The sequence below is a fragment of the Balearica regulorum genome, chromosome Z (assembly GCF_011004875.1).
Source record: "Balearica regulorum gibbericeps isolate bBalReg1 chromosome Z, bBalReg1.pri, whole genome shotgun sequence".
In the NCBI taxonomy this organism is placed as follows: Eukaryota; Metazoa; Chordata; class Aves; order Gruiformes; family Gruidae; genus Balearica; species Balearica regulorum.
In genome coordinates, this window is record NC_046220.1 from 20,681,688 (window position 1) to 20,698,484 (window position 16,797).

The window sequence follows — 16,797 nt, forward strand, 5'->3', positions numbered from 1 at the left end:
AGTATGCATGCTTTAATTTCCACATTTCCAGCATCAGACTCAATTTATAACTTATTTAAAATCTTTCTGAAATGTGTTGGATACATAATACTTTATCTGGCTGAATACATGTGCAGGCTTGTAATTACTCGGTGTTTACCTCACTATCTTCCAAGTGATTGAGAGGCCAGTTGCAAATTAACATAATTCTCACTGAATCAATTTTCATTGTCTTTGAAATGATAAATATTTAATTGTACAACCAGTGTTTTCTGATAGGTTATTCAATCTTGTATCACAAAATTGCTAATAGGATACCTTAATTATATATATTACCCTGGATATTGGTTTGCATTAGTATTTCTACTGCCTTTGAACCTATACAAATGTTGACATAATTGCACTCAATGTAGTCTCCATAAGTGATTTAGATGTTGCCTTTTCTCAGACACAGGCGTTTGAGTCAAATTCTGTGCTGCCTTAGCTCTTCCACTAGTGCCAATACAGTTCTGCCTGAAGCTTCTGCGATTCAGCTGCTTGCTTCAGTGTTTTATACTGTAACTCTAAGGGAAGCAAATTAAGAAATTTTTTTCTCCTCTCCTTGTGTTCTTCCTTGTGTTCAAGTTACATAAGAACCCTGCATCCCTCTGAACTTCATACTCACCCTGCTCCGTCTTGTGGGACGCCTGCATCTCACTGACTGCAGCTCCTGCAGACATAGCCAGGATAGAGCCAGGCTGGCCCCCTTGGCACTGAACTTTGCCCAGACTTTGCCACAAGCTTTGCAGTTTGTGCTGCCCACGCTGCTGCCACTGTCATGCTGCCAACAGTACCTGAACAAGTTTAAATCTGGCTCAGCAATATCTAGGTTCACTGTGGCCACCAAGCCAACTACAACATAAATGCTCTGTTAGTCATAGCATGTAAGTTCAGGAGCTTAAAAAGTTAAATCTTAATTTGGGTGCAATATTTTATTATTTTGGGGCACTGTGGTCACTGCTCTTGCATTTTCTTCAGACGTTGTACTGAGTTTGTTGTTTCCATTCACTCCGTCTTCCTTACACATGAAGAACCATCTGGTTTTCTGCAGTGGGATGTATCAATAACCACATCCTGGTAACCTGTTTCAGGTCTTCTGTCAGTCACAGCAGTAAGAAATGAAACTGCCTTATAGCTGTTTATTTCTTCATCCCAGTTTGAATTACCATTCAAAAGTGATTAACCTGGCAAGGGAAACCTTTGGTGAGCAGGATGGCATTTTTTGATAAATTGGTATGATGACTCTTCTTTTCAGAAATGAATGCTGATGTTTGAAATAATAGTGCTTTCAGTTTTGTGTAAGAATAATGGAGATGGTAGGCAATAGCAAAGGCAGTTAGGTTTACATTTTGGAAGGCAGACCAATGCTAATTTAGTGAAAGTTTGAATGAGTTAACTCCTTGAAAGGAAGTGCCTGATAATGTTGTAGGCATCCTGACTACTCATCTTCGTTATTAACAGGATACATTTGAATAATCCTCCGTTTTGGGGCTGAAGACAGGCTAATCCCAATATTTAAATGCAATATATGAAGGATCTTTGCTAAGCTGCACAGACATTTGGAAGAGTAACCTCCTTTGACTACTTTGACTACTGCTCTTGAAAAATGATTCGAATGAAATACTTATGTTGACAGGTAAAGAAGAGCAGAGACTTCTCAGATGGATTACTGCAGAGACCCTGGTAGGAAAAGATGCAAGGTGGATATACAGTATTTCTTTCCCCTGGTATTTACTCACCATGAAGAATGTGGAGCTGATTTTTAATAGCTTCTGTATACTGTAACTTGACTAAATACTGTTGTGTTTCCTGTTCATATGTGTTTAGTTAGTCACTAGCAGAGGAAGAGGCTAAATTCACATACCATGGTAGACATACCATGGAATATGAGACAGTACAAAGCCAGCTCCTTTGAAATGTAATGCTTATCACCCTGCTACATGTATACTTCTTTAATGTGTTCTTTGACACCATTTGGCATTTTTGTTTGTAAACAAAACATCTGTGCTATGGAGGTCTTAGGTGGCCCAAATGTTCTCCAGACAGCAAATACAAGTGCAAAGTTACGCGGACTTAAAAGTTTCTAGAAGAAATACAGTCTTGTGGCTAGCTTCTTGCAAAAAGGAGTTTTTTGCAGCTAGTTGGCTGTGATATGGGGCACTTTCATTGTGGTTAGGAGTTGTGTCCTGCCTTAAAAAGTGAGAGGTCTCTTTATAGACTCTCCAGATAAAATAGTAAAGGATTTTGTGATGAAATAAGAGAATCCTTACCTTTCATCAAACTTAGAATTCATCTCTTTCATGTAAATAAACTTTCGCCATCAGTTATTTTTTGCAATATTCAATTTTATCCCAATATACTATTTCTATTGGAAAGTTAATCATTTCCATAAAAAGGCTTATGGTTATTCTATTAGTAGAACACTTCCGATGAGAGACATTGAGATGATCCAGATGGACAAATAGAGAAGAGCAGGCTAATTTTTTTGTCTGTGTAACTGTAGGCTTTAGCATGCGTTAGGAACTTTTGCCTTTTTCAGTAAAAGATCAACACATTTTTCCTTAAGTTTGATTCTAAGGAAGTTAGCCAAATAGGTGATCACAGTGACAATGAGATTTTAAAAGGGTGTCATCTGTAGAACAGTTGTGCTCTGCAGGGCTAATAAAGAAAAATATCAAAAGCAAGTCAGATCTCATTGCTTCTTGGTTTGGTTACAAATTAGATTTCCATAGTCAGTGTTTCGCTGGCAAGGGAGAGGCTTTTTAGCTTGGAAAGCCAAGTAAGTTATTTTTCAGGAAATGACAGAGAAGTTCCTATGGGATTTTATGAACCATGTGTTTGGAAAAGATTGGTTTAAAGAGAGTTGAAAAAATCAGAAAACTACTTACTCTTATATGTCAGCTACTCTTTCATTCAACAGTGACAGCTCTCTAGAAGCCTCCCTCGAGCTTCCCATGTTGCAGGAATTATAAAACTGTCTGACTGGGCTGCAGTATAAATTGGTTTACTACCTCTTCCTCTAAACCCTAAGAAATATGACATACACTTCTCAAAGGCCATCTTCAGAAAGAACACCCCCAAGTCCTATGCATGCCTTTTGTACATAATTCCTATCAACGCTGTGCCATTTTATGAGTGGAGGAGGCCCATACTGCAAAAGAGAGGGAATATCCTTAATTATGTTGTAGTATTGGTGGGAAAGACAGACTGCATGCTGAAAATTTTTTTAAGAGACTACAGTCTGGTTTACGTAGGTACTGGTACCAGTAACACTGGTGTTAGTGAAGAGATAGCTTTTTCAGTAAATGAATGGCTGAAGGTTACATGAAATTAATAAGGAGACATTTGAAGTAGGAGCCACGTTTGTAAGAATATGTGTTTGTGATTGTTCTTAGGTACACATCTTATTACTTTTTAGTAATGAAGGTCCAAGTTAGATTGAGTAACATGAGATTTAACAGAAGGAGTCAGTGAAACAACATACTTGTGCTCTCAATGGGTTTATGTCACAATAGAAAATCTATTTGTTGTAAGGCTGCTTCTCCAGGCCAGGAGAGGTCAGGTAACTGCTTCACACAGGCTGGAGCTGTTGGGAATATTCTCTGGAAATCCTGCAGTGAACATTTCACTTCTCTGACACGGTCTTTCTTCTTCACAGACTCTAGGCAAAGCAACATCATAATTGCATACTGTTAACCGTTGGTTTCCATAGTTAATAGAACTGTGTACTTGTTTTCATGGGCTGTAACTTAATATTGTACATCGTAATTGGGACTGAGTGAAACAGATTTCATATAACAGACATGACAGTGCTTAGGGTGGGGAAAATGGTCTGTTTGTGGGTCCAACCCAACTTTTGAGCTGACTTGGAAGTAAGATAAGCACATCTTGTAATGCATAATGTAATGGATCTGAATCTCTTTGGGATCCTCCAGTAAAAGCGAGCGTTCGTGTTGAGTAGAGCTGTACAGCTGGAGGTCGAAGCACTGGCACAACAAACAGATGCCTGGGTCAGCAGGGAGGTGGAGGTAGCTGTGGGCCCATTACCTGCCTATCAGTGAGGACTGGTGTTGCAAAAGTCTGTGCTAGCTGAACTGCGCATCTTCAGCTCCTGCTTTCTGCCTGCTCTCATGGCCATCAGGAAAAAGGATTCAGCATGCATGAGGACTGCTACTAGGAAGGGTGGATGACTCTCAGCTCTGTCCCTGTTCATCCTCCTTCCCAACAGTGGTTACTGTCAGTTTCTAATACTTGATCTTCTGCTTCTTTTCATTTAGTGCCTCTTATGGCCACTTTTGTCCCTTCTTAGGACCCCAGCAAAACCAAAAATGATCAAACTGAGCTCTTCAGGGCTGCCTGTTCTCCAGTTCTGCAGCAGGAAGAGGGCCCTTTCCTTACAGGAAGACTGTGCACGAGCTTGTGTGGGGGCTGCTGGTGGTGGGAGCAATTGCTACAGGGAGGAGGCAAAGATGTGATTATAAGCAACCTACCTAAGGCACAGAAGGTGTTAAGTCTCAGCAAGTGGACATGGTGACGATAGACCAAAGTAAGCAGCGTGTGCAAGAAAGGGGAGAACTAGAACTGAGGTGAGTGTGGTTGGAGAGGTGATTTCCCTTGCCTCATGCCTCTGTGACCCATGTCAGCCTGTCTCTGCACCGTTGAGCTGCCCTGTGCCCACTGCAGAACTGAGTTTTGCTGCCCCCCCCTTCCAGAGGATGAAGTCAGAATAAGTTAATTTGTTTTCATTTGGGGGATAGCAAGATTCAGTTTTATCAAGGCTGCTATGAAGTTTGAGTTGGCTCTGAATACCGTCCTCATCTCCACCTCTGCTGTGGAGGGCATTCAGAAGTATGGAGCATTGCCATGAGGCGCTTACACCCCTTAGATACCGAATTGCTATTGCAGCTACATGCAGCTCTGGTTGCCACCACCACCCAGCTGCTCTTACTGATTCTGTGGACTATCATTTTCCCCTGGATCAGTTGAATGGGAATAGGTTTAAAGTCATCTTTTGATCTCTCCTATATGCTGTGGTCTTGTTCTAGTCATAGCACAATTCAGACAGAAAATGTGCTGTTGTCTGAACAATAATGAAACACTAAACACGTGGAAATCCTATTAGTGTTTCATGGACCGTAGCTGTCATTTCATTTGCTCTGGAATCCCTTCCATACGGCCATGACAAAGGTTTAAGGTTGAGTGTCTTGACACTTTGAATGCATTAGCTGTTCCTCAGACAAAAGTCTGTCAAACATACTGAAGCATCTAGAGGGATGTATTTATTTCTGGAAGTAATATATTAAATAGAATTAGTGTTGGTAAGCCTTGTCTTGAGAGAGAAAAGCACAGTACTAGAATTTTGTGGGGTTTTGTTTCCTGGTGAATGTTAGACAAATGTATCTGTTTTTTGTAAACTTCTCTTTTTCTGTTTCTGGTTTTTGTATCTCCTCATTCTAAACAAGGCTGCCCCAAATCTCTTTCTCAACTGCAATTTTTCAGAAGTTTATATACTTTGCCATTCATTTTTCCAAGTATAAATATACACAATATGATAGTATTCATTTACAATAATTATAAACTGTGTAGCTAATATAATTTCCATGAATGAATATAAAAGTGCCATCTGTGTATTTCTCATGTAATAGAAAACCAAGCTGAGAAGTTACTACTCTTGTTAGTTTTGATCCCTTTTCCTGGTCATGTTTGTCATTCTTGTCTGCGGTTTTTGTTAAACTGATCATTCTGGGTTTCTTGAGACAAAGTTAATGGAGCTGCATATTTTCACATCACATTATCAGGTAAAAGATTCCTATTGTATCCAGAGTAAGCATTTGTCATAGGTAAGAACTGAAAGAGGGCATTGTCAGCGTTACTTACCATACAGTTCTTTATGTGCATTTACAATGCTGGTGGGCTTACAGGAAGGCATGGATGGTTCTTTTATGTATTATTGGTTGCTATTTTCTTTCATTTGTGCTTTCTGTCTTGGAAATTCACGGTGATAGAATACCAATTGTTTGCCCATATATAATCCAATTTAGTTATTATGTAGTAGTGTGAAGTTTCTGCAGCAAGAAGAGAAATGTAAGTATTATTCTTGAAAATAGTGAAAAAGGATCATTCAGTTAGAGGTTTGGTAACGATGAGATACAAATAAATTCAGGAAAATGGCAAAATTAGGCATACTTGCTAAAATAAATTAAAAAAATTGGTTTTCAAGATCTGAATATAATCCAAATCATTGGAACAAATTGGAGGCAAAGAAGAGAGGCAAAAAAGGTTTTATTTAAAAAAAAATCATATGTAAATGTGGTTTGTAGTTGGACCTGTAAGTTTTTACTATCTTATTAATTAAAATCTTAGGAATTCTTCTTGAAGAGTTTCCTTCACAGGTTTGATGGTTATGAATTGCAGTGGCAGATCTGCAATTCTGCTAGGCAAAAGATCAACATTATTCATACTGATATCTAGTCCAAAGGTGTTTGTCCCATACATCATTTATGTAGGTTAAATTCTGTTGGAAGAATGCTTTCAATGGATAATGATCTTCTGGCTTTGTGCAAACATCATTGATAACTGTTATGGTAGTAGCCAAGAAACGTGAGTCATTTCTAGTTTCAGAGTACTCATAAAGAGTTTTCTAATTGGTGTCTTCGTATCTATGGTCCCTTGTGTCCTAGTCAGGATGAACTGCAAAACTTTCAGTGCAGTGTAATTTCTGGTATTCGAATGACTATGGGAAAAGCATTTTACCTGTCTTATTCAGTGATTAATTGTTGCATTTTTCATTTAACTAACTGTCACTTACAAAAAGTCACATATCTTTTTGGAGTTATCTGTTCATAGAACACGAACATTTTTACAAGAAAAGCAATTTCCTTGCAGTGTTGCATTTTTTCCCCCATAGTTCTTCCGTCTTTATTTTGGCACTTTCATCTATGTTCACCAGTTTCCTTACATTGTTTTTCTGTCAGGGCCTGCAATTGTTCAGTTAAATTTGTGTGAGATTTGTCTATAGCTATTCTGAATCCATGAAGAGATCCTATCTCTCTCATAAGCTAATGAATCTTTCTGTCTTTCACACAAAACCATGTCATTATATGAAATAGTGGCACAGAAACTCACTTCTGTGCTTTTAGTTTGCTCTTGTGAATTGTGATCTGGTAAGCAGTGAGGAGGCAAACCTGGAATTTATGCTGTTTAAATAAAGTCATTTAATAATACGAAGTTCGTAAGTACAATATGTGTTATTTCACTTACTTGCATTTATGCTTTATAAGTTACTTTGTAAATCAATTTAACATTTAGATTTGCATTAAATTAAAACATTTACAGATTTTTCCACTTATTTATCACAAAATTTCTTTACATTTCTGAAATATAGGTGCCACAGTGAGTAGATTAGAAATGCCATTTGCAGGGTTTTGTTTTCAAACAGTAATTTTCAACTTCATGCACAGCAGATCTGTTGTCCAGCTTTGTAAATTTTAAATGGCTGCTAAAGCTGGATCCAAGGGCTCTGGACAGTAGGAGTGAAAGTTAAAGCCTCTGTACTGGTACAAACAGTTGAGGATGTAAAGGTAGCAGATTTGTGGTTTTGGAAATGACATCACTGTGCACAGGAAGCTGTGATTCTCTTCTCATATCTTCTATGAAAGTGACTGGCAAATATATTCTTTAGTCATCTTGCTAGCAAAAATTATGCAAACAGTAATTAAAACTTTGCTAGGATTAAAAAGGAGGCTGAATAAATGCTGCATACTTTTTGGTGTTCTGAAGCCATTTCTGTAATTCCCTAACCAATGATGAAACACAGAACAAAATAGACAAATGCTTTGAAAAGAAGGTCCACAGAGGGATTTATATTTCCTTTCTCCCCCATATTCCAACTATTCTCCTTTATGAAATGACAGGTTTATAGACTTCAGAGGCAAAGACTTTTCTCTGAAGTTGCACATATATGACTAAAACCAAAATGGGACTGCACAAGCCAAGCCATGATTCACAAGAAAGTTACCTGTCAAGGGAGTGCCTGCAGTTGAGGCAGGAGCCCCCTGGACATCTCCAAATTGCTTGGCAGACCCTGTAGCCAACAAAAGTGCTAAACTAACAGTGGTGCAGAGACTCGGCTGACTGAGGTGTAAGTGGGTGTTATGAGTTGCTCGTAATTGCTGGAGATTTAATATCAAGTTAATTCAAAACTGTTGCAACACCTTAATTAGTGGCCATGGTCACTTCTAACTTAACTAGTTTCATATTCTGTTACCTATTCTTCCCACCAGGGTATCCTTGAAACTCCTTCAATGCAGTGGCTTTCCTGTACAATCCAAAGCATTTTGTTCCTTGCAGACTACTTCTTTTGTACAGCATGTAGAATATAAGATGTAAATAATGCTTTCCTCTCATATAATTAGGATGTTAAGTCTCAACTAAAGAAAAAAGCCTACATTGATTTTTCTTTGCATGTGATTTTCTTTACAACTCTGAACTTACAGCATATTCCTAAGGGTGCCGTAGAGTTTTTTCAGGTGTAGAGGAAAATTGTTTAATAGCCAATAGCTGTTCTCCCAAAATAGTCTAAATAGTTGGGGGGGGTGGGGGGTTGGGTGTATGGAAATCAATGCACCCAAGTAAGGTCATCTGCTCACAGTGATTAGAACACAGAAATAGTCCTTTTCAAAGAGGTAGAATGTAGCACAAGTTATTTTGATGGATTACAACAATCTGAACTAATTTTGGTAATGTAAACATTGGTGTGAAATGACTGCAGTCCCATCCCTACTGCATTCAAACAAAGGTAGATGCATTTCAGTCTGGATTAAATAAAATGTCTGTTTCTAATGTGGTTTGGCTAGCTGGTGTAAACCGTAGCATTTTGACCTGTTTGTAAGGCAGGTTCTAGTGGACAATAGAAAGTGTTTATCCAGCATGGTTTCCGTATGTTTGCTCTGATCAATGCTAGCTGGGCATGTTGTGACAGAAACCCCTTTTTTCTGCATTCAGACATAAATACTGTTTGCAAATTTATTTCAAAGAACTTTTTATTTGGCCTGAGTCTTGGGTCTTGATGTAATCATCTGTCTTGAACATCATCTCTCACTGTCCTGGAAATAATTATTTCCAGCATTTTCTGAGCAAAACAGAAAACAAAGAACTCCTAGATAGACCAGGCACCTTTTCTGTATTGCTTTTCTGCTGATCTTGTCTTCATTTAATAGACCGTGTTTTCTTGAGTACTTCAAAATATTTCTCATCACTTGCCCTCAGAACTGACCTGGTGACCTAAGAATCAAGAAAATGTCATGTTAGTGACTACTAATTAGTGGATCCAGAGAGCTTCTTCTCCTGCCCTTTCAACCTTCCATAGGCAGCAACAAAAGCTGTCACATGTATCATACAAAGAAAACAAGCATTTGCCATGTTTGGTTTTTGGTTTTGGTTTTTTTTTTCCTAAGGTACAGGTAGTACCACAAGCTCAACTGAAACTACAGATGAATTTGTAGGTTAGGAGGAAATTAACCTACAATATTGTGTTTGCATTTATTTCTCATTTTTTATGCATAACATACTGCATCTGTTTTCCAGTTCTAACTGAACATGTGTGTTGTATGCCATATTGCAAGAGGGAAAAAGAATGAATCTTTATTTATTTTCTCTCTTTTTTTTTTCCTTACCATCCTTTGTTTTATTTATTTTTTTAACTACTCAAAATTTATTAAATATTTCTGAAAGGGAATATTTTAATTTTTAGTTTTTCATGTATGGTATACAGTCCAAGCTTAACTTGTCTTTTTTGTATGTTTGTTGAACAAACTTCTTAACAGAAGGTTCAGCCACATTTCCCATTAATTGTTGTACTTCTGCACCTAGTGAGTCATCATGGGTTTTTTGGAACCACCTGCTGGAATGACCATGATAAAACGTGCAGTCACAGCCATGTCACAGAACTGTTTGCGCAAGTACATTAATCTCCTTTTTATTATTTATAATTTTCAGGTCTTTAAAATAGAGGTGCTAATGAGTGGAAGGAAACATTTTGTGGAGAAGAGGTATAGTGAATTCCATGCACTTCATAAAAAGGTAGCAATCTCTTTCTTTATAAGATCTAACTTTTTTTTTGCCTTAGTTATGATGTTTTCCTATCTCTTGAAATTGTTACTATACATGGTTTATCTTAAATACATCTTGTGATTCATGTCTCTGTAAATGAGTTCCCAACTAACTCAGTTTCTTCTCTATTTTGTGGAAAGGTATGATGACTCCTCAGATGTTACTAACTCTCCTTTTCTTTTTGATTATTGTTTACATGCTGTATTGCTAAAATGCTGTCTGTGGTATGTTTTTTTTTTTCTTGTAAAATCACAAAATAAGACACATTCCTATAGCAAATAAATAGTTTTGTTTTTCACCCAAATAGGCAAATAATTTGTTAATTCTATAAATTGTGTTGCTAACCTGCTATATGTAAAGCTAAGGAAACAACTTGTATACACCAGGAAACTAGACATGAAAAAAACTAATTAGACCATCTCACTCTGCTGCTCTTCATACAATGAATATGATATAAAATACCTGCTAAGCTTGACTACTGAATCATTTTACTAATATATAGAAGGGAACTCAGTACTTTCAAGATTGGTTATCCACTAATTGTTCCTAAAATTGTTTTGATCACTGTTAAAGGAAAAGTATGGTTTTTCCTCTCTAGGCTGAACTGCATGCAGCTATACATTTGTGCAGCTGAAAGCCAAGTTTTAAATTTTTTTTCTGCCTTAAGGAGGCCAAGTATTGTGAAGGGGAATTCTGGAAAAACATTGCAGCCCCTTGCCTGCAGTGAGGCTGCAATGAAAATCTTCAGTCCTTTGTTCCTAGGACCTGGGTCTACTGAACATTTGTTGCTTGGTAGCTCTCAGTGGCAGTGGCGTGTGCGCACACTCAACTGCTCATACTGGTGCTGCTCGCCCTCAGCATGGAAAAGATTCCTCTGCAAATGGCAGAGAGGAACACAGATGTTTGCAGCTCCTCCCAGCGCAGTGTCAGAGGAGCTTACCCACACCAGCATTCATCTCATTCAAGGAAGAAGCATTATTCTGGTGGCAGAGAGGATGGATTTTGCCGGCCTTATATGGTGTATGGACATGAGCAAATTTAGGTCCACAAAAGGCAACTATTGACCCATCTGTGTGTTGGCCCTCAAAAGTCCGAAGAGCAAGAATATATTTTGCATTACTGCACCGTAATTATGATGTGGTAGTGTTTCTTGCCTTTTTGCTTCTTGCCCCAGTTGTGGTATCAGCTGCCACTTTTTAATACTCATTTCCTTGTTTATTGTTTTAATTCAGATATGTCTCAGATACTTTCCCCCTTGTGATCACATTGAATATGATACCACATGAGCAACAGTGTACAACTCACTCACCCACCACCAAGCCTTGCAGTACATATATGCTTTATTTTACACATGAGAATAATCCTGCAATTGAAAGTAGAGCAGGTGAGTAGAGATTATAAAACTAAATAAGTTAGGAAACATTAAAAGGGGAAACTCAGGATTTATATGCTTAACATGCACCCTCTCCAAATAGAATAGAGTATTTTCAGCTGCAAGAGACCTACAGTGGTCATCTAGTCCAACTGCCTGACCCCTTCAGGGCTAACCAAAAGTTAAATCAAATTATTAAGGGCAATGTCCAAATGTCTGTTAAACACTGACAGGCTTAGGGTATCGAACATCTCTTTAGGAAGCATGCACCAGTGTGTGACCACCCTCCTGGTAAAGAAATGCTTCCTAATGTTGTCTGAACCTCCTCTGATGCAGCTTTGAACCATTCCCACACATCCTATCACTGGAACCCAGGGAGAAGACCTCAGCACCTCCCTCTCTGCTTCTTCTCCTTGGGAAACTGTAGAGAGCAATGAGGTCACCCCTCAGCATTCTTTTCTCCAAACTAGACAAGTGCAAAGTCCTCAAGCCGTTCTTCACAGGACATGCCTTCCAGCCCTTCCACCAGCTGTGTTGCCCTCCTCTGCATTCAAGGACTTTCACATCCTTCTTAAATGGTGGGGCCCAGAACTGCACACAGTACTCAAGGTGAGGCCTCACCACAATAAACAGTGAGACAATACCCTCTTCTGACTGGCTGGCTATGCCGTGTTTGATCCCCCCCAGGATGCGGTTTGCCTCTTGGCTGCCGGGGCACACTGCTGGCTCATAGTGAGCTGCTGTTGACCTGCACCCCCAGATCTCTTTCTGCAGGGCTGCTCTCCAGCCACTCCTCTCCCAGTTTGTACTTGTGCCTGATGTTATTCTGTCCTAGGTGCAGGATCTGGCATTAGGACTCGTTAAATTTCATCCCATTAATCTTAGCCCAATGCTCCAATCTATCTAGATCCCTCTGCAAGGCCTCTTGTCCCTTCAGAGAGTCAACAGCACCTCCCAGTTTGGTGTCGTCAGCAAACTTGCTAATGGTGCATTCAACTTCTGTGTCCAGATCATTGATAAAGACATTGAACAGAACTGACCATAGGACTGAGCCCTAAGGAACACCAGTGGTGACTGGTCACCAGTCAGATGTAGCCCCATTCAGTAAGACCTGTTGAGCTCTGCCCTTCAGCCAGTTCTTCACCCAGCGCACCATGAAGCTGCTTATCCCACAGCTGGACAACTTGTCCAGAAGGATGCTGTGAGGGACAGCATCAGAAGCCTTACTAAAATCCAGAAAAAATACATCCACCTCCTTCCCTTCATCCACTAGGTGAATGGTCTTATTCTAAAAGGATATCAAATTAGTAGAACATGACTTCCCCTTTGTGAACCCGTGGTGACTGTGCCTGATGACTGCATTGTTCTTTAAATGCCTTTCAATAGTACCTAGTATGATCTTCTCTATAATTTTTCCAGGAACTGAGGTCAGACTAACAGCATCTGTGGTTCCCTGGGTCTTCCCTCACAGCCTTCTTGTAAATTGGAATAGCACTGACTAGCTTCCAGTCCACGGGCACCTCCCCGGATTCCCAAGACCTTTGATAGATGATCAAGAGGAGTCCTGCCATAACATCCGCTAGCTCCTTCAGTACTCTGGGATGAATCCCATCAGGCCCCATGGACCTGTGAACTTTCAGCTGATACAGTTGGGTCCTTATAATTTCAATGTCCATGAATGGAAAGTCACTGTTCCCACACTCATGGCCCTCCAACTCCAGTCCAAGGTCTGTCAGTATTAGTAAAGACTGGATGCTTTATATAACAGGGCCACAGAGCACAAAAGGATTGTTAATCATCAGTTGAGGAATCACCCACAGAGTATGTGTCTTGTAAGCAGCTAGGCCTTGGTGGATGCTTGTATTGTTCCAGTTTTGTCTCCCCTTATTTGCAGCATTCTCCTCATTTGTTATTCCTCTGCAGGTGCTGTCATAGTTCACAACAGCTGTGACCATAGTTTCTTCAACATTCTCAACCACGTAGACTAGAAAAAATTGGGGTTTATAATCTGGCTTTAAGATTAGTCAGTAAAAGTACATGGGTTTGGGGCTTTGTTTTGGTGGGTTGTTTTTCTCACTTTACATTTAATTTTAATTTAGTATTGTTAAGAAATAAGGAAGTTGCAAAATGTTTCCAGAGCAATTGAGGTTTCCTTGCTGCAGCTTCGTTACTTGTGATTGTAGAGACGTTGATATGTTGGCACTGCTTTTTCCTGTAGTGACATCTCAGCAAGCTCAAAGATGAAATGTAAATTCTCAGTCTCCCAGGGGTATGCATGTCAAAGTCAATTTTGAGTTTCTTTCCTTGCATTCCTTGCCTCGGATTTACTCAGAGGCAATATCCAACAGAAAGGATGTCTAATGTCACCTTCCATTAAATAGCAATGGAGTCTATTCCAGTTGTTATTTTTGCTCTGTAGTTTTCAGGAAAACAATATTTTTGTTTGTTTGTTTTGAAAAAAATATGTTGCTCCAGCAAGAGGATTCTTAGTATTGTCAGAATTTATGCTTGTGTCTATCTATATGCACACACATTTCTGTATATGTCTATAAAAGCTTTCCTGTGGAAATCTTTAGAGGAATAGTTATGGAGCTCTCTTGGAAATATATTCAGTGGCAATCTTGCTATTTCTCTGTATGTCAATCCATTAGTGCAATTTGAGAGAGTTGTTGCCATTTTGTTTTAAGGTTATTAGTCACAAGAAATTGTTAGTAGGGTCTCTCTTCACTATCCAGAGCAGCTAGACATGGAGATTTTTAACTGCAACCCGTAGGTATGAAGTCTGCTGTTATTTCAGTGAGCTAACGGGCGTAACTTCATTGCTATGCTGTTGTCTTTCATGCGTGGTTATTTTACCTGTACTGCCTCATCTCTAACATAAATGTGTTTATCTTAAAGGGACTCTATTATATTTTGTTTCTACCTGCATTTCTTTTCATTTGCAGCTCAAGAAGTTCATAAGAACTCCAGAGATCCCTTCAAAGCATGTGAGAAACTGGGTCCCCAAGGTTTTGGAGCAGCGACGGCAAGGCTTGGAGTTGTACTTGCAGGTGAGTCTCTTCTCAGAACTGTGAAAATAAAAGCAGCATCCATTTTCAGAGTGGTAGTATCCAAAGCATTTGAAGGTGCAGCAGGTGTGAAGTGGGGTGTTTTATTGATAGGCAATTTGAGAGGTGGGAAATGAGCTGGATACTTACCAGCAGTGATGATTTCTGTTCACTTAGCACACTAGCAGCTAGAAATCCAGACTGTTTTGCATTTTTTCCTGATTCTGGCAGAAGCTGCTGTCTGACTTTGATGAACCTCATTTTCCTAAATGGGGAAAATAATGTTATTCTTTCCAAAGTTGTTCTGACTGTACCAATCAAAAGAGACACAGGAAGGCTTTATTTCACTCAGGTTCATTTAGACAGACTAGGGAAGAATCACCTCATCAAATTCATATCCCTCTACTGTACATGCCTGTATCATCTGAATTGTTCATCTAGTTGAAGCAGGCACCTGTCATCCTATATTCAGCTCATTTGGTTTGGAAACTTGCATTTTAAAGTCCCAGATTTTACCTATTTGGGTTCTGATTTTGCTACAGACAGTAAAAGGAGTCTTTAGGAATGACTCTGACATATAGACATCTAAATATACCAGTGATAATCCCAGCCTTTTTTAATAAACAGAATTTCTACTCTCATGATTGCTTTAAAAATACCCTGTGATATAGTTTCACAGTTATTTCTCTAGTGAGAAATCAAATATATCAAATATATAAATCAATCATATATAATATGAAGTGATATAATTAGAGATACCCTTATGCAAGTGATGTTTTATTGAAGGGGATCATAGAAATTATCTGAGTCAAAAGATACTTTAGGAGGAAGGCAAGAATAAGAGTATTCTATTTTTATTCAGATCAGAGTAGTAGAAATAGTAAAAATGTCAGAGATTTCATTTATGTCCTCATCCACAGTTGCAGTGGCACAACTGGAAGAATGGTGAACTGCAACATAATGGACAGTGAGCTGCATTGATAGAAAATAGATGGTAACCTGCACCACTCAGGAACCTCCCTGATTTGCAGGGAGGTTTGTAAAAGAAAACTGCTTTAAAGAGAAGAATAGAATTATAGGGTGGCACAAGACAGTATTACTTCTGACATTAAACTTTGAAAAAGAAATCTGGAAATAAGGAGAAAAACACAGTTCAGATTTTGTTCTGAGATATAGGGAGCATTTCAAGCAACATTTTTAAATATTTAGTTGGCATTGTTGAAAAAATAATCCTTTTTTTCTTCTTGATCTATTATATTTATAGCATCTTTAGCACCTAAAAGTTACATTTACTGTGTGGGTGAAAAAAAAGATTGGAGAGACTTTGATTTTGAAAAGGAATAGGGCTTTTTGTGTTTTGATGGCTGTCAGCACAGCTTGCTCCATCATCTTACAGCTATTTGCTGTGAATTTTGTGGGGTTTTTCCTGATTTTCATACAACATATATTTGGAGAATATAGCTGCTAACGCATATGTACTGATTTCTTTTATAAGGTTGATTTTGTTAAAAGATACAGGGGTAAATTGGTTAGCACTTTTTAATTGCTGATAAACTTTAAAAGAACATCTCCCCCTACTGGAAGAGTTAGTCAACTCTTGTTCTTGTACAGTCTTGTACATTTAATTCTTTTCCCATCTTCTGTCACCATTGACTGTCATAGAAACACACAATGGTTTAGGTTGGAAGGGACTGCTGGACATTATCTGATTAAAACATGACAAGACTCTAAGCTACATCCATACTAATGTGCATATTAAATTAAAACAAGAACAAAAATCACCAATATTCTTCTCAAAGTAAGTAATTTCTGGTTTTGCTAACAGAAAGCAGAACTAATCATCAGTGAAATTTTAACTTTTTAAAATGATGAGAGCCTGATTTTAGACAATTAAAAGTTCATATTAATGCACTTCAGCACCAAGCATTTTCCAACACACAGCGTAGGAATGTGCTACAATTTCAGAAGACGTGATGAGTTTTTAAATTAACACCGTGTACATAAAATATTGCAAACATATTTTCAGGTGATACTAATGAGAGTTAATCTGTGACAGCAGTTTGGCTGCTATCATCACTAGTCAGTGGTGGTACTAGTAGCCAGCCATTTGTGCAGCTGGTAAACTATTATGGAATCATGGTAGTAGTTAATTATTTTTTCAAAACCAGCCAGAATCTCATGGTTGAAATGATTGAGCATTTACACAGATGTTACATTCAAATAATTTGGTTTATGCAATACATATTCATT

The 16,797-nt window shown here is 38.6% G+C and overlaps 1 protein-coding gene across 2 annotated transcripts in view; it reads left to right on the plus strand.

Annotated features, from left to right (window-relative positions):
- The window catches only part of SNX24 (sorting nexin 24), an 89,951-nt gene that overhangs the window by 38,052 nt on the left and 35,102 nt on the right, over nt 1-16,797 (plus strand). The window contains exons 2-4 of one of the 2 annotated variants that reach the window (XM_075740831.1): nt 1,655-1,718; nt 10,015-10,098; nt 14,446-14,550. In XM_075740831.1, coding sequence (XP_075596946.1) covers nt 1,680-1,718; nt 10,015-10,098; nt 14,446-14,550 — 228 coding nt within the window. In that variant the 5' untranslated portion in view covers nt 1,655-1,679. The remainder of the gene's footprint in view (nt 1-1,654; nt 1,719-10,014; nt 10,099-14,445; nt 14,551-16,797) is intronic. The other variant, XM_075740830.1, reaches the window with a different exon arrangement.